At 43.9% G+C, this 19,781-nt stretch overlaps 2 protein-coding genes across 6 annotated transcripts; one reads left to right on the top strand and one right to left on the bottom strand.

The window, feature by feature from the left end:
* Positions 1-148: 148 nt before the first annotated feature.
* Positions 149-7,611, bottom strand: pidd1 (p53-induced death domain protein 1). Of its 4 annotated transcripts, XR_013451237.1 has the most exons (17): positions 6,503-7,611; positions 5,918-6,331; positions 5,654-5,806; positions 5,458-5,509; positions 5,173-5,374; positions 4,688-4,837; positions 4,409-4,582; positions 4,178-4,325; positions 3,963-4,098; positions 3,716-3,866; positions 3,503-3,626; positions 3,265-3,380; positions 2,306-2,413; positions 1,812-2,008; positions 1,430-1,487; positions 493-1,208; positions 149-402 (listed from the first exon to the last, which is right to left on the bottom strand). XR_013451237.1 is itself a non-coding variant. In XM_078083357.1 (16 exons), exons 1-16 carry the CDS (start codon positions 7,131-7,133, stop codon positions 990-992), a joined length of 3,033 nt encoding a protein of 1,010 aa, XP_077939483.1. In that variant the 5' UTR covers positions 7,134-7,611; the 3' UTR covers positions 149-989. The 4 variants fall into 4 exon arrangements, 2 of the variants coding, with proteins under 2 accessions (XP_077939483.1, XP_040018380.2); XR_005710061.2 differs by lacking the exon at positions 1,430-1,487; XM_078083357.1 differs by having other exon boundaries at positions 149-1,208.
* A 1,757-nt stretch (positions 7,612-9,368) lies between these two features.
* Positions 9,369-18,566, top strand: pnpla2 (patatin-like phospholipase domain containing 2). Of its 2 annotated transcripts, XM_078083348.1 has the most exons (10): positions 9,375-9,547; positions 9,695-9,942; positions 10,472-10,704; positions 11,028-11,093; positions 11,817-12,026; positions 12,119-12,179; positions 12,569-12,808; positions 13,490-13,622; positions 13,873-13,995; positions 17,265-18,566. In XM_078083348.1, exons 2-10 carry the CDS (start codon positions 9,756-9,758, stop codon positions 17,575-17,577), a joined length of 1,566 nt encoding a protein of 521 aa, XP_077939474.1. In that variant the 5' UTR covers positions 9,375-9,547; positions 9,695-9,755; the 3' UTR covers positions 17,578-18,566. The 2 variants fall into 2 exon arrangements, with proteins under 2 accessions (XP_040017704.2, XP_077939474.1); XM_040161770.2 differs by having other exon boundaries at positions 9,369-9,942.
* Positions 18,567-19,781: the final 1,215 nt, after the last annotated feature.

Below are 19,781 nucleotides of genomic sequence, written 5' to 3'. Positions count from 1 at the left end.
GGGGCGGGGGGAACCGCGTCATAGTGACGATTCATCTCGACCTTGAACACCAAAAATAGAAAAAATGTCTCCAGTTGGAATATTGGGTCTGACGTGCAGCATCGTCAGTGACTCACCAGCAGGACTCTAAAAGAAAACAGCTGACGCGTTTCTTTAAGAACACTTTTTACCAGAGATGAAATGAGTGAAACATCCACATACATTATAGATCTATATAGATATAGATCTATATGAATACGGAAATGTCCTGATGTGTCGCCAGTATGTGGTGCAGTTAAACTGGTGTCTAGGTGACCGAAGGCCCACAGGAAGATACTTAATCAACCATAAACAGGGCCTGCTGTTGCACTTCCAGTAAATGCTGCAGGCGTCCAAAGGCCAACAGCTCCCAGGGCTGGCCTCCTCGTAAAAGAAATTAAAAAATAAATATCAAATTGATTAAATATACGCATGGTAAGTCAGAAAAATTACAATTAACAAAAAAATACTTACTTAAACGAAACATGTTCAGGTGCTGCATCACAATACTGTGTCAAATGATGGGATGACAAGTTGTAATTGTGACGATTACAATTATGAGATTACTGTAATTTACAGTTATGAGATTTTTAGACAAAACTATGACACACAAAGTAAGTTCCTTTTGATCTACCATGAGCATTTACATACGTTTTATATTATATAACTTTTCACATTTATCTTTTCCCGACAGAAATGGGCTTCCATAGTATTGAACACAGAGGTTTTAAAAAAAGTGTAGGAATTCAGCCTCGGGCCATCATCTTCACGCAGTCCATTTCATCCGCCTTCCCGCAGGTCACATGAAAGCCCCCACCAGCTGTTAGCTGGCTACCATGATTGTGTTAAGAAAGAGGCCCTTTTTTTGTACCCCAGAACAGCTGTTTGCACAGCAGGACGAGATGACGAGGACACCTTGGACACAAACAGGTTACTCGAGTGGAAGCCGGCCATCTGCGGCCGGCGTGGGTTCATCTACTCGCGCCTCGCCGCCCTCTTCCAGGCCCACTCTCCTCAGGGAGTCCGAGTACTTTCTCCTTCCTATGCTGACGATGTCCTCGATCTCCTCCGCCAGGTCCCTCCTGCCGCTCTGGATCATGGCGGCCGCCAGCCGGGATGCCGCCCCCGTGTTGGTCTGTCCCCGGGCCCAGTGGAACAGCATGTCCAGGACCAAGGCGCCCAGGTTGTCCCTGGCGAGCGGAGCGGGACACACACAAGACATTTCAAACGGGCTACAGTGACCTCCCGAAGGATTGAAAGACGTTAAACCAGCAGTATCAGCAGTCTCAGTTCCGATGTAGGATGAAATCATTTTTAAGATTCGGCACATGGACAAACATACCTCTACTACATGAAATGTGCATTCATCAAATAGACACATCATTTAAATAACACGCGAGCGTACTCCTACATCAAATCCATCTACAGGCATTTTTCTTCCAACTCCAGGATGCGTCACGCAAGGTTCTCTGAGCATGAGGACAGGGGGAAGAGGGAGATGGGGAGGGGGGGAGGGGGATGAGCATCAGTCTGTGTGTAATCTCCTGCAGTGTCCCAGATGGCTTAGTGAGGGCTGACAGCGCAGATTAAAACAATCAAAATTCTCTACCATTTCTCTCCCACTGCGGTTTGCTTTAACTCACATTACCTCCCTCGCATCCCTCAGAGGCCTTTGCTGCATACGCACGTGTGTGTGTGTGTGTGTGTACGCACCAGTTAAGTCATTCACACAAGTAGGGTTGCTTTAATCATTCCCAATATAATTGAGGTGAATCGAGAGATTTCGTCCCTACCTGTGCTTGTACTGGATGCGGTCCAACTCCTGGTAGCTTAAGCCGAGATTGATGCCAATCAGCCGCCAGTCCTGTCCTATCTGAAGAGAGATGGACAGCAGGTTGGCCTCCGTCAGGTAGCCGCTCTCCGGGTCGCCCAGGTTCAGAGGAGGATGCTTGAGCTCTTCCGCCATAAAACTGTTTTCAGAATTTAGAGCCTACGAAAAAAAAAAAAAAGGGATTAAAAAAATATTTGTCCCTTTAGTCCCTTTTAGGTTTTGGTGCTGCATATGGGTAGCAGCTAACATAACGTGTTGCTTTGGAAGAAAAAAAACCCATCTCATTTAGTCTACATAATGTGTCTGCAATGAGCACTACATATGTAGGATTTACATTCAGAAGCAAAAAACACATGTTCAATATCAAAAAGACGCCATCCCATATTCTAAGAAAAATGTACACGCATTCATATTCAACTCAGAAATGCTGAAAATATCTACATCACTTCAACTGACAGGAAGTCGGAGTGGTAAAGTTGCCAGCCACTGACTGTCAGGTCCTTTCCTCTTCCTCGCCACTTCCTCAGGCAGACTGCTGGGACACTCCCCTCTATAGAAGGACACCTGAAACAGAGGCAAGACATTGGGACAAAACAACTAGTGAGTGACCACAAATACCCTGAGAGACGGCATCCGAACAATAAAAAGGTTTCCGCCTGGTTTCATTAGAAAGCAGTACTTTGGATGCTTGTGTTTTGACTCCATCCTGTTTTTTTTAGTTTGATGTATCACGTTGACCGCCCTGTGTCCTGTGTGGGTGGACGGGGCAGTCGGATTGTTACGTCTCCGACAGTCGGACTGAAGTAGCGTTCAGATTCATTTGGATCATGTTACAGAGAGCGGAGGTTTCTACTGTCTGCTCACACTGGAGGCATTTCTCCAGGAGACCGAGGCCGATTTTAACATCGCACTCGTAATTACAAGCTGCAATTACCTGCAGTTCTTCTGCACACTCTCTGCTCCTCCTGTAATTTATATCCCGTACTTTTAATATAAATTAGATCTCCGAGTTGTTTTCTGCAAGAAGAGCTTTTTTTTTTGCAATCACCTGGGGACGCTTTGCCTTACGGTGCATGTAGGCCTGTTTGGTTACTACACTAGTACAGTAAACTATTATAAGCCATTAGTATAAGTAATTTTTTTATTTACATTGTGGCAAGAGCACCATTTCAAGTCCCCCAAATTTGCTATAGGCGGTTTGTAATGACGTATAGAAACCATCACTGGATTACTTATACTGATTATACTTATACTTTACTGATACTGAAGTTTTGTCCTTTTTCCCCAAATTGCTAACATTCTAATTTGTAGTCAAGTGTAAAGTGTATCCGCTCCATAGAGAGCGATGACACTGGGAGCCCCCCCCAAGGGACCAAGCTTTCTTTCTTCCCTGCTGAATGTGATGTCCGTCTTACTTGTCCCCTCACTGGGCCCTTCTGGTCCTGAGCTGGACAGATGTACACCTCCTTCAGATTCTTCAGGCTGGAGTAAAAGACGAAACACAGTCTCCCCTCCACACAGTCTGGTCTCTCTGGCGAGGGAGAAAAGGGAAAAGGAAATCTCACGACAGCACACCATAAACTCCTGGAAGCGAAGGGAGCGGGGGACAGGCTAACGTTTATGCGAGACAGAGCTGCAAAGAGGACTTCAGACCGGTGCTGATATCCAAGCCCCTCTCGAAGCCGGCGAAGAACTGCTCTCCTTCCAGCAGGTCACACAGGTCGGAGGGCTGAGGCCCATCGTAGCGCTCAGACAGAGACTGCACTCTGCCGTCCACCTGCACCACACGGTCAACAATCAACCTTTAAAGTTTCAATAAGTAACTCATCATACGACACCGCTGAGGCGGAGAGGAGAATGACGGACCCTGTTAGCGGGCAAACACTGTAGCATGACTTGAGATGGATCAGTCTTCCTCTGGAGGACCAGGAACTGGACTTTAAACTGCTTCAGCCTCTGATAGACCTTCCTGACCACCCCGCTAACACACTGCTGGGTGGTGTACCACAGCCAGTACCTGTGATGACGCACAGAGGGCTGCTTAAATACAACGGGAATGAATAAACCAAAAAAACGCACATTATGTAACGATATATATATTTTTAAAGCTTACCAGGAGAAATGTGTAACGTAGAAAGTGGCGTACAGGTGAGAGACGCAGAGAGAGACCTGCGATGTGATGTCGGTCCAGGTCTGCGCGGTGGCATCTCCGTGCAGCAGGTGCAAACAGGACAAGTCACACGTCTGGCCTGCAGGAGCACCGGACCACGTTAACGCTTGCGAATACGTCCGCTTACAGACACGGGCAAGGATGAATGCCCACTGTACCCGTGACGCCCGACGGCAGAGGCACCTGGACCTCGACGCGCTGCAGGAAATGGATGCTGGGGTCCTGCGAGAGGCAGAGCAGGGGGCTAACACTCGCCTGAGGATCCCCACACAGCGCCCGGACCTGCGACACGGACACCTGCAGCACCTGAAGACAGAGAGACGAGGTGAAGCCTCGCAAAGCACGGACCCCACTCCCCCCCCCGACCTGACAGAGGCCTCCAGCGGTACCTGTAAAGTGACGGTGCGGCTCTGCAGCGTGCAGTCTGGAGGGAAGCGGAGCTTCACCCAGTCGTCGGCGCTGGACACCAGTAGGGCTCCAGTTGGTGTAACAGAGCAGCTGTCCTTCAGCGGACGGGACACTGCCATAAACCAAGAGAACTGGCTCACCGCACAGCAGGCCAGCTGCAGGCACGTCGACGAAAGGACGTTACGATTTGTACTATTAGAAAACAAGGCTCAAAACAGGAGTGTAAAAGGATTGTTGTACAGTGGAAGGTTTTGCTTTACCCTGGCGGGACGTCCTCCGGGGTGGCTGCTATGGCTCGGACTTCCTTTCCTCAGAAACGTGGGCAGGGTGCTCCACGACTGTCCGTCAAACCTCCGCACCAGCACCTCTCTCCTTTTCGCCCGATGATATGGCACACACACCTCCACGGGCTGGTGGTAAAGCAAAGTTAGGGAATACAGTGACAAACCTGGATAATCTAGGAGTAACATTAAAATCGAGGAGCTTCAAAATCTGTGCAGCAGGGATCCTAAATTTCCCACAATGCAACTGGATAACACCTTCCTGCCTGGTGTTTGTGTCCATGTCTCTGTCAGTATGTGATGTAGACTTTCAGTTACATATTTGTTTTCAAAACCCAAGCTGCGATAACACTGATGACGTCACTATGGCTTAATCAAGGTGATTTTTTAAACTTAAAGCGCATCCCGTAGAATTGGTGGCGTGTGCCTACGACAGATGTGGCACGCGGACGTACTTTCAATACCTTTAGAAATGTAATTCCATGAGGTCGAAGTTCCAATGGCCGACTCAGCAAGATGTCATGCTCCTCCAGCCACACCCACTTCCTCTCTGACCTTTTCTCAGCCCACTCCAGACTTGTGGTTATACCCAGGCACCCTGGGGGGAACAGCAGCTCAGCCCCCCCTGGGAGAAACACATGACACCCAGCAGGCGAAACGCAGAAGCTAAGGAGCAAAGGGAGCATGACGTCTGTAATCTAGTCGGAAAAGGCGCCAAGTGACGATGTGGATTCCCAGCGACACTGTACCTGTGCTGGTGGAATCCGAGGTGCAGCTCTTGAATTTTCGTTTCGGTTTGATCTGGAGAGCAAACAAGGGTAAAAAAGCGGGGGGGGGGGGGGGGGATTTGGTGGAAAGCTAAACGTAAACCCTACGTCTTGCTGCGATACAGTCTAAAAGGATTTACGCAAAAATCCATTTCAAGCCGCCTTTTTCTCCACTCACCAGGTGTCGGAGAGAGAGGCGGGGGGGTGGGGGATTGTCCCAGAGGATTGTCACGCACATCCATGTTCAGCAGGGGCAGTTCCTTCAGGCAACGGGGGATCAGTCGCACCTCATTGCTGTAGATGACGAGCTCCCTGAGGGCCAGGAGGGAGCCTGGGCCACAAAGATGCTGTATTAGAGACTTGAACTTTTGAATGAATTGACGATTCCAGTTAACTTACTAAATCCCCCCCCCCCCCCCCCCCCCCCCCGTACGCCCCTTACCCATGCTGTCCGGCAGCTGCCTCAGCTTGTTGTGAGACAATTCCAGCTTCTCAAGCCCCTCCAGGGAACCGATTTCATCGGGCAGCCGCTCGAGGAGGTTATGCGAAACATCCAGTCTCTGCAGAGCTTTCAGGCGACCCACACCGCGGGGAAGGGACACCAGCTCGTTCCCCAGGAGGCAAAGGTAGGTGAGGGAGGACAGCTGGCCGATATCAGGAGGCAATTCGGAGATGTGGTTGTAACTGAGAAGCAAAGAAGACAGCGCGGGCAAGCCGAGAAGACAGGGCGGCAGACAGGTGAGCTGGTTGAAGGAGAGGTCCAGGTGCACCAGATGAGAGAGGTGGGAAACGGAGGAGGGCAAAGTGGTGAGGAGGCCAGGCAGCGGGTCACCTCGGGGGTCGTTGAAACGGTGCCCTTGAAGGAGGTGGGAAAAAAAAACGTGCAGGAAGGAAAATGAGAGCCATCAATCAACACAGTAGTTACAGTATCTACCGCATGTAACAGCCGAAAAAAGAAGTGAAGCAAAGTGAACTTTGCCATTTAACCAGCTATGATAAAACAGTATGTAATGAATGAGAAAAGTACCCCGAGCAGCCAGTGAACGCAGCTCTGTCAGTTGGGGTAATACATGCAGCGCTTCGTCCAGGCCCGGCTTATCCTCAGAGCCCAACCTCAGGTACCGGAGGCCCCTCAGCCGCCCCGGCACGGACCCCCAGAGCAGAGGCAGCGCGGCCGCTCCTCCCCTGTACACGTCCAGGGTCAGCCTCGTATCGGTCAACAGAGCTGCAAGCTCCACGGAAGGAGGCAAGGGCGGAGTCAGAGACACGACCGAGGAAGAGGAGGAGGAGGAGGAGGAAGGATGATGGGTGGAGAAGTAGGAGAGGGACAGGCTCGAGGTGGAGGGACAGAACGTGTCCACGAGGCTGGACGGAGACACCGAGGGGGCGTCTCTCTCTGCTGGACTGTCAGACAACACGCCACTCGACACCGTGGGTCCGGTCTCCCTGTCGGATTTGTCCTGGTCCTGGTACAAGAGCTCCCTGCAGAGCCTCAGAGCAGGGACGTCCACAGGAGGGGTACCTGACCCCCCTGTGGACGTCCCGCGTGTCCCTTCCTCTTCTCCATCCTGCGACCCGCCGGGCCTCCCCGTCCACCCGGCTGCCTGGTCTTCATCCTCTTCATCAGCAGCTGCCCCTTCCTCGCTGTTTCTCTCCATTGAAGTTAACTAAAGTTTAATGGTGAAGGTAACAACCCTCTGCATGACGTGCCCGTGACGTCACATTGGTGACGTTACGGACGTTCATCAGTCAAATAAAGCAGGATAAGTGCCATGAAAGACGCCGAGGACGACGTAGCATGTTGAGCGGTTGTAAAAAGTTAACGTTACACTAATGTTAGCTATCAGCTAGCTAGTATGTGATTATTATCATTTTTTTAAAAAGAGTAAAAATCTCTGCCTTCCAAGACCATGTTTCTGCTGTTTCTGGTAAGGCTAACGCTCCATGTTGTGTTGTTTAGTTAAATATGAAGCCGGTTCCTCTGCCCTCTCTCGGTCCCCTCTTTCTTACTTCCTTATGTCCTGCAATGTTTTTAAAGAAAAGCTTCGCGTCACAGATGAACGCTCGTTTTTCTACGTAGTCCACCGGTGGGGGGCGGGAGGAGTCTACCGGTTTGTTTCCGTCAAAGGAAACTATGATCCCCGCCTTTCCGGGTACAAACGTGCAATAAATTGAGCGCTTTGATACTGGAACCGCCAAAGTCTCCACTCGGGGCGGGACAGTTGTGTCAGCTCCTGTCATGATCTTCTCGGCCAGCTGGTGGCGCTGCTGAGTCCAATACACAACCATAAACGGATCTATCACTTTTAATACGTGTGCTGTCCTGAGAGTATAACAAATATATAAATTGTTTTCACGTGGCTCCCTGCGCTGTAAAGCAAATAGAATCACATCAAATGACACATGTGTACAGCTTAGAGCAGTACTGATAAAGGGGCTCCTCGTGAATGAGGTAACAGATCATTCACAAAAAATAGTATTTTTCCTTTTAAAATCCATTTTAGAATTGTTTTCCTTTTGAATCTTCAATAATTCATTCATCCTTTAACGATGGAAGAAATGAAGAAATATAATTATTTTTTGTATTTTTTGTGTTCTAATGTATCATTAGAATTTAATGAAGTAAGTTACATTTATCCATTTAAACAACAATCACTGTGGAGGTTCTACATTGCAACTTCTAATCATCTCAATTTAAAGTGACCTCTTGCATCATTATTAATTAATAATTCCTCCTAAAAAGGGTTTCACGTCTTGTTTTTACGTCATAAATGTTTAAAACATTTACTTATGTAGGAAAAAAATATTCGGTTGTGCCAAAAGGAGAGTGTGGTTCAAAGAGCTACATTGGGTACAAATACTACATCAGTTATCATCGTGTCAGACATGTACCTTCTTGGAGCCAAAGCTGTTTGCTGTTATTTTGAGTCTTTTCACAGCATTATCAAATGTTCTTACAGCAATACAAATATGTTGACTCAAACATAACATTTGGAAATTGTTCTGTTTTCTTTTTTTAATAGATGATGAAACCTAAATGGTGTTTTTTTTACTGTTGATGCCAGCAGATACGGTCCATCCCGTCTGGTTGCCTAGGCAGAATGAAATGCTGTTATGCCCTATTGATCCCCACGGACTTTTGGGCCTTTGACTTTTTGGCGACCTCCACTTGTGAGAGTAGGAATATATTTTTTAAAACAATGAACCCTGGCTCATGGTGGTTTCACAATTTGCCACGTTCTCTAAGGAATGATGTCCTAAACAGAGCCTGGATCAGTGCCCACGAGAATGAACTATGCCAAACCTAATTCTGTGAATAGTTTATTCAAGGAAGTGTTTCATAAACAAACAAAAAAACATTTCACTGTTATTGTTGAATGCACTTCAACTGTAACACGCTTGTAATTTCATTACTACTTGGGAAAGCCTACTATCTTGTATTGATTTGTAAGGAGGATGTTGCAAAACAACCAAACGTGTTAATCGTTATTATGAGCACATGGTTTGTTTCCTTAAAGAAGAAAAAAACACAAACACAGGTAAACAGGAACAGACACCCATTAGCTCGCTCTGTCAGGGGAAGCTTTATTCCATCAATAGGTTCCTGTAGACAATATTGCATGGTCGGAAATCAATATAGCTTATTTTTACTGATAGCAACTATTACGAAAGAGTCTCAAAATAGCCTAGTTGACACGAATAAACAAAACATTCAACACACTAGGGCAACAATAAGATTCGTTTACAAAGGTCAAAACAAAACCCGTTGTTCCAACTTTACAGTGTAACAGCGGTGCGGATTGTGATTGGTCACATTATCAACCGCGTCGATTGTGATTGGTCAGAGTTACTTCACGGTATCAGTTGTGATTGGACAGCTCCGAGTACTCCTCCAAAATACACCGAGTGAGGGAAATAACAACAACTCCCCATGGCTCACCGCACTAAGTTACCCGCTACTTAACCATCGTGGAGTCGGATTTTTCCTCACATCGGTTTTTTAGTAGAGAGTATTTTACGTCACCCGGAAAGGAAGGAAGAAGTCTGCTGTTAGCTAGGAAGCTATAATCAGGTAGCAGACAAACTCCATTATCCTAAACAAAAAGCACGTGAAGCGGCTTCATTAATAACATATGGTCGCCACTCAGCTCTAACAGAAAACTTTTTGTTCGAATCATTTTCATTTAATCTTTTCATTTCTTTCCGCGAATATCGGAAGTCTGAATTGCGAGTCAACCTTCAGGCCCCGCGACCTTCGGCCCACTTGTCGCGTCACCGGTATGTTCCCTCTGGACTCGCCGTGGAACATCTCGTTCGCAGGATGCGGCTTCCTCGGCATCTACCACGTGGGTGTGGCCAGCTGCCTGGTGGAGCAGGCTCCTTTCCTGGTGCAGAACGCCAGGCACATCTACGGAGCGTCGGCCGGGGCGCTCACCGCCACTGCGCTGGTCACCGGGATCTGTCTCGGTAGGTGTCCTCTGAGCCTTGTGCTGTTGGAGCGGTGCATGTCTGCCGTTGCCTTTAAAGTATGTTCATCTGCCATGTAACTGGTAGCTAAGGCTGTCACATAAAGGTGGGTGTTATTATAATAATATCTCCTTCTGATTTGTACCAGAGTCAAATAATACAATTCCTTAAAAAGTACTCGAGTAAAGAACTTCCAAATGTATTTTCTAACATGCCATCCTGATCATGTCAAGCTTATTATACCAACCGAATGGGCTATTCAAAGTAGCAACTATCTTTCTAAGATGTCCTTACAGGGAGGAAAAGGTTAGAGGGGAGTTCTGTAACAAAATACCTGCAATCTATTCTGCAATTATCACTTCCGCAAATATAGTTACATACGCATCTACTCCACTGAAAACCTGATTTCGTAAGCTGGACAATGTACAGTGTCATGAATACATTTATTTATCCCAAAACCTCCATCAAGAAGAACACAGTTCCATCTCCTCTTTGTGTAATCCTTTTGGTCGCCCCTGTGTGTTCGCAGGTGAGACTGGCGCAAACATCATCGATGTTGCCAAAGAGGCGAGGAAGCGCTTCCTGGGAGCCATGCATCCTTCCTTTAACCTGGTGAAGATCATGCGTCACATGCTGCGGCGGACTCTGCCAGCGGACTGCCACCATGCCGCCAATGGGCGGTTAGGAATCTCCCTGACCCGAGTGTCAGACGGAGAGAATGTCCTGGTGTCACACTTCAATGACAAAGAGGAGGTGGTGCAGGTGGGAATTAAGCCTGACAATATTTCTCTCAATATTTTGCAGTAGAGGTGGTTCATGTTAAGGAGTTGAGATGTCGGGACAAACATTATTGAAAGCCGACTTGGGAAATTTATAAAACAGTAAATACATTTTTGAAAAAAATGATGCGGATTAATCAAGGGTGAAAATAACTGTAAGCAAATATAATTTAACCTTTAAAATGTGTCCTTTCAAAATAAAAAAGTGAGAATAGTTAAGTTATAGCATGACATTTATAGTCTTGCACTGTACAACATCATTACTCTATAATTAACGTTCCTTATGTTATGTTGTTGGTCACCTAGGCTTGTGTCTGCAGCGCCTACATCCCAGTGTATTGTGGCCTCATTCCTCCCACACTGCAAGGAGTGGTGAGTACATTCAAACGATTCAGTGTTGTCAATATCCTATAGTTGGCCTAATGAAAGTAAACGATCTCAGTTACTTGAATGGATTTTATATTTAGGACTTGACACGGTTTTACTGACCCCTCTACCACACTGCATGTGGTTTATTTCCTCTCATTCTGTTTTGTTGTTGTTACATTTGGCGCTTTCCTCATCTGTTACTCTGCCTTCCCCAAAGAATGTGTTTGTTCTGTGAGGCACGTGTGTGGAAGCAACGATGGTGCAATTACTCAGGATTCAGTGTTTGTCACAACTTCTCTTTTTTTTTAAATTTTTTTTTTCGCTGGACATTTCTAGCGCAAAGGTCTTCTGGGCAATGTGATTGAGTAATACCCGCCCTCCCTCTGTGGCCTTTGGGTTGGGTTTTAAGGACTTGCATGCCTGTGTGTGTGCGCGCAGTGCCAAAATTGAGAGAGTTGGCTCGTTCATTGATGTTGTTCTGTCCTCTCGGTGGCTCAAATTTAGAAAATGTTGGTCACGCTGGTCTCATCTGTTGACACATTCTTCACGCCTCCCACCTCTTAGTTTAAAAGTTCACCAGCTTCAATGAAAAAAAATAACTTTAGCCAATTGACCTGACATGATGTCACCGTCATCATATCCCGTGCGATGATTGTTCTGTGGCCAATTGTGATTTTTCGAGTTCCTTCCTGACCTGTTTCTGTGTATCCATCTCTTATTGTTCAGCGATATGTCGACGGAGGGATCTCAGACAACCTGCCTCAGTACGAGCTGAAAAATACCATCACAGTGTCCCCGTTCTCGGGAGAGAGCGACATCTGCCCCAGAGACACCTCCACCAACATACACGAGCTGCGCTTCACCAACACAAGCATCCAGTTCACGCTCACCAACCTCTACAGAGTCTCCAGGGCGCTTTTCCCCCCAGACCCCATGGTAGGTCCTCCCATTACAACCCTCAGGCTACACACTCATTGATCTGGAGTGAACTTACGGAACCTCTTGCATGTGTCTTTTTTGGAGTGCAGGTTATGAAGACCATGTGTAAACAGGGATATAAAGATGCTCTGCACTTTTTAAAGAGGAACGGTAAGAAACGCTGATTACATTCTTTTTATCTTACATTCTCAAAATCATGTTCCGCTCTGCTTAGAAGAATCGGGTCAGTAATAACAAGCCCTATTGATTTTCTTGTCCTCTAGCCAGACCATACTAGTAGACATATTATCATCCTGATATGCTATCGCAATGGGCTCTTCCTGTTGTCACATGTCTACAGATCAATAAGCTTCCTGTGTTTGCGATTAGACGTATATTACTCCTTATTGTTACTTATTTCTAGGAACATTGTTAACATTATTTCCTTTATAAGTAGATCATTATAAATAAGTTGGATAATTGAACTAATTAAGAAAGGAACCCACCATTGATGACATATAAGAAGATATACTACCTTTACATAATGGTTCTGTTTGCAGGGTTGCTTAATTTCAATGGACCTCACAGAGAGCTGCCTCTACTGGCTAATGGGGAAGAAAATGAAGATTGTAATGAGGAGGAGGAGGAGGAGGAAGAGGAGGAGGACGACGACGAGGAGAACAACAAAAGTGATGAAGAAGAGGAGAAGCCAGATGTAGAAGAGGGAGCAGTCATGATTTATTGCAACTCCTCTATAGAAGAGCATTTCATCGAAAGCCTTCCACCCATTCTGCACAAAGGTAACAATTATAGAAGGAATAGTTGGGGCTTCATATCTAGAAACGACAAAAAAACAGCCCTGCTTTGGCTTTGTGAAAGCGTTTTTGCATTTTTCAGATAATCTAATGGGTATTTATTTTTAGAAGTAAAATACTTTAAACAACAGTCTTTGAATTTCTGAGACACACGGTACCACTGGCATCATCAATGACTACATGCCCAGCATGTTGACAGTTTTGAAAGGTATTTCGTTCCCCCTTATAGGCAGGGGTCGGTTCCCATTAATTCCAATGTGAAATGTAAGACACTCACTACTTACGTGAGTTAGATAATGTATCGTAGTTCAACATCATATTTCCTTTTTATATGTATTATGTTTGCCAGCAAATTATACAGAACAGAGTTAATTGAAAAGTTGCCACTGTATTACAATGTAAAAGTAATGTTGCAGAACCAGTTGCTCCCTGGATGGCAACATCCAGATAAATACACACAAATTCAGAACACTATAAGCTGGATAATGATCTGCTCTGATGTTAATGCATACTAATGAGCTGGTAGTTGAACAGTACCATCACACAAGAAAGATTCTCTTAAGTCTCCTGACACTTAGATTTAGTCCAAACTGTGCTGAAAAAAGCAGGTTATTTCTATGACTTGTTTGAGGTCATTCTCGTGGTCATCTCTGCCTCCCTCTGCAGCTCTAGTTGAGGCCTGCATGGAGAGAAGGAGCCTGATGCAGTCGCTAAGCAACCTGCTTCCCGTCAGAATGGCCTCAGCCATGATGCTCCCCTACACTCTCCCTCTGGAGTCGGCTGTGTCCTTGAGTCTCAGGTAGGTGCTGTAGGACTTGATTACAACTGGTCCCATCTGCTCCCTATTTGATGTGCACTCAGAATAATGGCCCAGTACTTCCTTTGCTATGGTGTACTTGGGTCTTGTATGTGTAGTTGTGTGCTATGACTAGAACTTTCATTATGCCGCCAATGTAATATAATATTATTGTGGCTATAGAGGAAATAAAATGGCAGAGTGTCGTGGACTTCTTTCGAAATCAACTAACAACGACATATCACATGTGTAGACTTCTGGAGTGGCTGCCAGATGTGCAAGAAGATGTTGGATGGATTCGTGATCAGCTGTTAAAGGTCCTGCAGCACGTTCTTCGCCAAACCTCCAAAAGCATCTCCCAGCATGTATCTGCCAGGTAGGTGACAGTGCAGTTGCACAAACACACGTTATATGTAAACAAAGAGTGCAATTACTTGTTTTTTAGGCAATTCTTAACAACTAACCATGTCAGAGAACATTAAATGTCAGGTCTATAAACTCCATGGTTGATGTGGCTGCTCGCTAGAGAGAACGTTTTGGCACAAACAAGTTTCTGTTTGCAAACTTGTCGCCTTTTTTACACGTCCAGCAGTTCCAGAGCAACATTTTTGTGCACTGTGAGTCATGTTTGTTGTAGCCTGATGGGTGTGAGTCCAATATTGACTGCTCTTTTTTGGTTTCTACTTACTCCCGAGGGAAATATCTGCCTCTGCTATTTGCTCCACACTCTGCTGTGTGTCTGTTGAATGTTGCTGAGCGTGCAATGTAGGAACAACAGCTGGCTAATGTGTCTGAGAACAACACTGACTGACAAACAATAAGCGGGGACACTCTTTGAAAAGCTCTGTGCATTTGAGGGGAGTTGCAGAATCGTGGGACGATTACCTGTCACTTGTTCGATAGTGCACTTTATTGTTGGAATGCATTAACGATGCATTCCAAGTATTGTTCTTCGAATCTTTATTTCTTCATCTTCATCTTCTTCTTCTATTTCTTCCGCGCCACCTTTCAACTCCTTCACACTTTCAGCTATTAAAACCGTTCAAATATTAAAATGTTCAGCTCCTTTCTGGCTTGAGGGCTATGACTTTTCAGCTTTCTACCTCTTATGCTTGAATTTATATAAATCAATAATCGTTAATATTTTAACATGGTTTTCAAATGGAGTTTGCTTTTCAAATCCTCTTCAACTTCTTCAACTTTCAGATTTTTCAGCTTCGCCAATCTTTCAGCTACAGACACCATTTCAACTCTCAAATGTTCACACAAGTCTCAACTATTTTATGAAAAAAACTGCTTCTTGATATCTATTCTACTTTTTTCATAATCACTGATTATGTTTCACTAGTTCTTCGCTCCGTTTCTGACTTTTACATGAGTGTGTATTGCGTCTGCTAGAGGGGAGAGCTCGAGGCTAGAGTGTGGGGCAGCGCAGAAATCTGGTTAAAAAAGTATGGAACTTCTGTCCTTGCAGCCAAAGTATACACTCTAGAGGCTTCATTTCTTCAGATTAATGAGGGTATGGTTGTGCTGATTGGATTAATGTGTTCATGGAATCCCAGAGTTTTTTAGTTTTGGCGCAAGGAGTGTTTGAGTGACACAACCTCTGCCAAAAGCCCCATAGGCTCCAATACAAATCTGCCGACATATTTCTCACAAAAATCCACAAGGTACACGTTTTGTCAACGGCCATAGGAGCCGTATTTATTACCGGACAGACATAAAAAGCACATCCACGCGTTCGGTAGAGTCTTGGGTCTCATACAAACGCCGTATTTTTTAGATAGCTGTTATAGTTTTGCGCTGGTTCTCATTTGTTTGAGGTGTGGATTCTGTGTAACTCGCTGCCATGTCTCTGCATTTTGCAGCCGTTAATGATCACAGGTGCGGCGTTGTCGTGGTTACGAGCACTCACACGCTGCAGGATCTGTCTGTGACTCACAGCTGCTCCTTGTGACCTGATTAGTGGAGTCACATGACGCAGCTATGCTTTCTGTCAACAGACCAATATGATAAAGACACTCGCCCCCCTCCCCCCTCCACCCTGACCTCTTCTCACTGTTAATCACTCAGTCAGTCAGTCAGTCTAATTCTCCTCCCCTCTCCCTCTCTATCTCTTCCTCACCACCATTCCCTTCCTCACCCTCTCACCCTCCCTCCCTCTATCTACACCCCCCCACCCAATCCATTAGGTGCGCCGTTGTCGTGGTTACGAGCACTCACACGCTGCAGGATCTCTGTCTGTGGCTCAAAGCTGCTCCTATGACCTGATTAGTGGAGTCACATGACGCAGCTATGCTTTCTGTCAACAGACCAATATGATAAAGACACTCGCCCCCCCTCCCCCCTCCACCCTGACCTCTTCTCACTGTTAGTCAGTCAGTCAGTCTGTCTATTTCTCCTCTCTCTCTCTCCCTCTATCTCTTCCTCACCACCCCTCCCTTCCTCACCCTCTCACCCTCCCTCCCTCTATCTACACCCCCCCACCCCACCCAATCCAATAATTTCAAAATAAAAGCCCCATGGAGGGAATTTTTACTGTAATGTTAGTGATGAGGCCTATTAATTAAAAACTTCTTAGTTTGAATAACAAACATTCTGTCTCCCAACCCCCCCTCACCCAATTCCATCATTACAAACTAAAAGCCTCAATGATTATCTGTACCTTAACCATGAAGCGGTTTCGTTGAAATACGCATTGCTCTTTCAAATACTACAATAACCACTACGAATATTACTAGTACTTCTAGTAGAACTACAACTGATACTTCTACTACCATACTACTAGTATTTCTACTGCTATTAATACTACAACTACTACTAATGTTATTACAAATACTACTATGGCTAATAGTGTTAGTATTACAGCTGTTTCTACTGCTATTGATACTAAACCAACTTCTACTGCTAGTACTACTAATACCACAATTACAACTATAACTACTACTACTACTAATATTACTACAAACAATTTTAAACCTCTTTTTATTCATCTCAGCTTTTGTTATTTCTGTACTGTTTTAAATTAATTTAAGCTCCTGCAACTTCTGCTTTGTTTTGCAATATTTCACATTTATTTCAGCTGTTTTCATTTCTGCTTTTTCAGCAAATCTATTAAATCCTTTCAGCTTCTCCCATTTCTGTATTTTCAGCAATTTCAAATTCATTTCAGCTTTTCTAATATCTGTAATTTCAGATGTATTCAAATTCCCTTCAACTTTCTGTATTTTCAGCTTTTTTTAAATATTCATTTCAGCTTTCAGCTTTTTGCATTCCAACGCATTTTCAGCAGGAAATGCATTTTCTAGTTTTTTAATATTTTTTCATTTTTCATTTTTAACTTGAACTTTAGTCTTATTTTATACTAACCCATAGCCTTATTCTACTAACCCATTGCATTATCATTTCATGTTATTTTATTACTTGTGCACTGCTGTCTTGTTGTCTATTGTTACACTGTCACGCACCAACCGCCAAGACAAATTACTTGTATGTTTGACATATTTTGGCAATAAATGTTTCCTGATTCCTGTTGGTCCATCTGTACTATCGTCTCAGTGTCGTATCGGTGTTTATTCTAACTGCTTTAATAACAGGGAGGAAATCAGTCACAGCTGACTCCTTTTGATTACGTCTTTGCTTTAGGTTTTACTGTCAGCTGGAGTTGCACCACTACCAGTCCCTCCCATCCAGGATCAGCTCCACCAGCCTGTTTCCCAACTGGGTTAATGAGAGCGGTTTGTCAGTGATGGATGTCTTCATGCGTCTTGACCAGTTCAAGAGGCAGCTGCTGTCTGGAGAGCTGTGCATTAACATGGACCTGCAAGGCTCCTTCAATAGTGGACTGATGTCACCCGATAAGAGCCCTCCCTCCACCTTGTCACCCGAAGGCCTCACGATGGTCGTCGTGGATATTCCACCTGCCGTGGACTCTGGAGAAACCATCAGCATCTCCTAAGAGCTTCTGGCGGGTATCTGCTGCTGATGCTTCAGCACTGAGGTTCAGATGTACTTATTCTACATCCCGGAACATTTTTAAAGAGTTTAAATCAGACTTTAAAGTTTGTTTACAGCTTTTAATTTAGAATTGTTTTTATTTGTATTTTTTAGGATGCCAGAGGGACATTTGTAATCAAAGAGCCCCATTGTTTTGTTAATGGGACTGGTAATCATTTACCATATTTACACCTAGTGTGTTATATTATTAATATTTTGACTAATGCAAGTCTTGGGTTACAGTACAAATCCAAAGACCGTGTGTTTATGGATTTGCATTTGAATGCAGCACATGTGCTCAAACACACACAAACTTGAGTTCCAGGATGTTAGAAACATAATTCTACACTTGATGTAGGGTTTATTTTATTTTTAAGGTGAATTTTTATGTTTTTGTGAAATGTAGTCAGACTTGTAGGCAAGCACAGCGTTCCTCCTGCATCTCTTTATGAGCTCTGGGTCACTTCTGACCAACAGTAGATGCAACAAACTGTTGCAGGTAGTAACTCCATTTATTAATGCAAGTGTCAATGCAGTGTTGTGAAAGACGTTTTGGCTTCATGATACGCCATGATATGCCTTTTAAAATTTGTATTAAAAATACAAAGCTGCTGTGCTCTGTTTACCCAATTATAGAGAAGTGTTTCTATCATCTTGATATATCTAAAATGTAGGTTATAATTATTTTAGATTTTCATCTTCTCAGTATTGAATGTGTGCTTTAAAATCACACATGTTACATGTGATGCAAACTGTAAATTCAAAAAGATTTTATTTGAATTAAATCTGAATTGCACTTTCTGAATTCAGCAGGTAATAAATAACCTGCTGGTATTAAACGTTGCTTACTGTGTACTAAATTGGTGTGTTGTAAGTCAAGCACATTGTCAAAATGTTGCAGGAAATAATATTTATGTGATCATTTAATAAACTGGTAATGTTTAACATTAACTGCAGGTCATGAGTGGTGCATTGCTGTGAATACTCAGTTTAATAACATTGGTGATCACATTTCTCAGAAAGAGCCGTGAGTTACGGAGAAACGTGCGCACAGAGAGCAGGGAACAGTACACATTAGTAACCGTAACCAAACAGTGAATCAAGGACTGGAGACCTTCTTGGGAGGCTTCCAGATACAAAGGTTCCCAGCAAAGTGACAAATAATCACAGTTTATCCATGACATGTGTGGGTGAAGCAAGGAAATAATGCGGCGCTTTAAACAACTGCATGTCAGTAACTGAAGAGTATGTAAAGATATATGACCCTAACCCTAACAGTATATAATTCTTGTTTTTTTTACAAAATCCTTTGAAAAATGTAATGCTGGGAAAATAAAAGCCACAACTGTAATAATTGCTATTTGAAAAATATAAACGTGGGATCAACGTGGGATTTTTTGGTGTCCACAGGGGCAGTTTGGTTGTTGCAGCAGCACTGAAAGCAAATCAAGTACAAATAAACTGAAATTTAAGACCAATTAAAGACAACAATTATGGTTAATTGAGTAGAATTATTATAGAAATATACAATATACTGTAATAAAAACAGTAACTTATTAACACAATATGGTATAGTAGCCTATATTACAGTACATAGTAATGTAGTAGTTGTATAGTATGTCAAGTCTAGTACAGAGATAAATATAAATATGTCATTATCACCCTTTTCCACCCTCTAAAAATAGGTGTTTTGTTATGGATTCTTTAAAACATAAATGAATATAACTAAATAAATTAAGTTAAATTTAATAAAGAAAATACAGTAACAAATGTTGTCATTACCACAAGGTTTACAACATGAATTAAATATTTCTTCAAATAGATTTTTTAGGTTACACTGATATTTACGCTTGACATGGACGGAAGATATATTACAATACAATACCATCAAGCAAAACAGATCAGAACAGAAGTTAAGTTTGAAAATGTAATGTGGCATGTAATGTAAGACATCGAATTTGGAATTTATTGTAAAACATAATATTGAATAGTTGGTTTGACTACTATAACAATCTATGATTTTAAACCCCCCTCCCAGGCATACCATAAAATCTTAATCAGTTGGTGTCAATGTCAATAGATTTGATCTTATAGCACCAAATATACACTGTGTGTCATCATTTATTGGAGTCATTTTACTGCTCATCTGTCATGACCCAACGTACT

This window comes from Gasterosteus aculeatus, chromosome X (assembly GCF_964276395.1).
Source record: "Gasterosteus aculeatus chromosome X, fGasAcu3.hap1.1, whole genome shotgun sequence".
NCBI classification, from domain to species: domain Eukaryota; kingdom Metazoa; phylum Chordata; class Actinopteri; order Perciformes; family Gasterosteidae; genus Gasterosteus; species Gasterosteus aculeatus.
The sequence above is the reverse complement of the archived record's forward strand: the minus strand, read 5'-3'. Positions and strand labels throughout refer to the sequence as shown.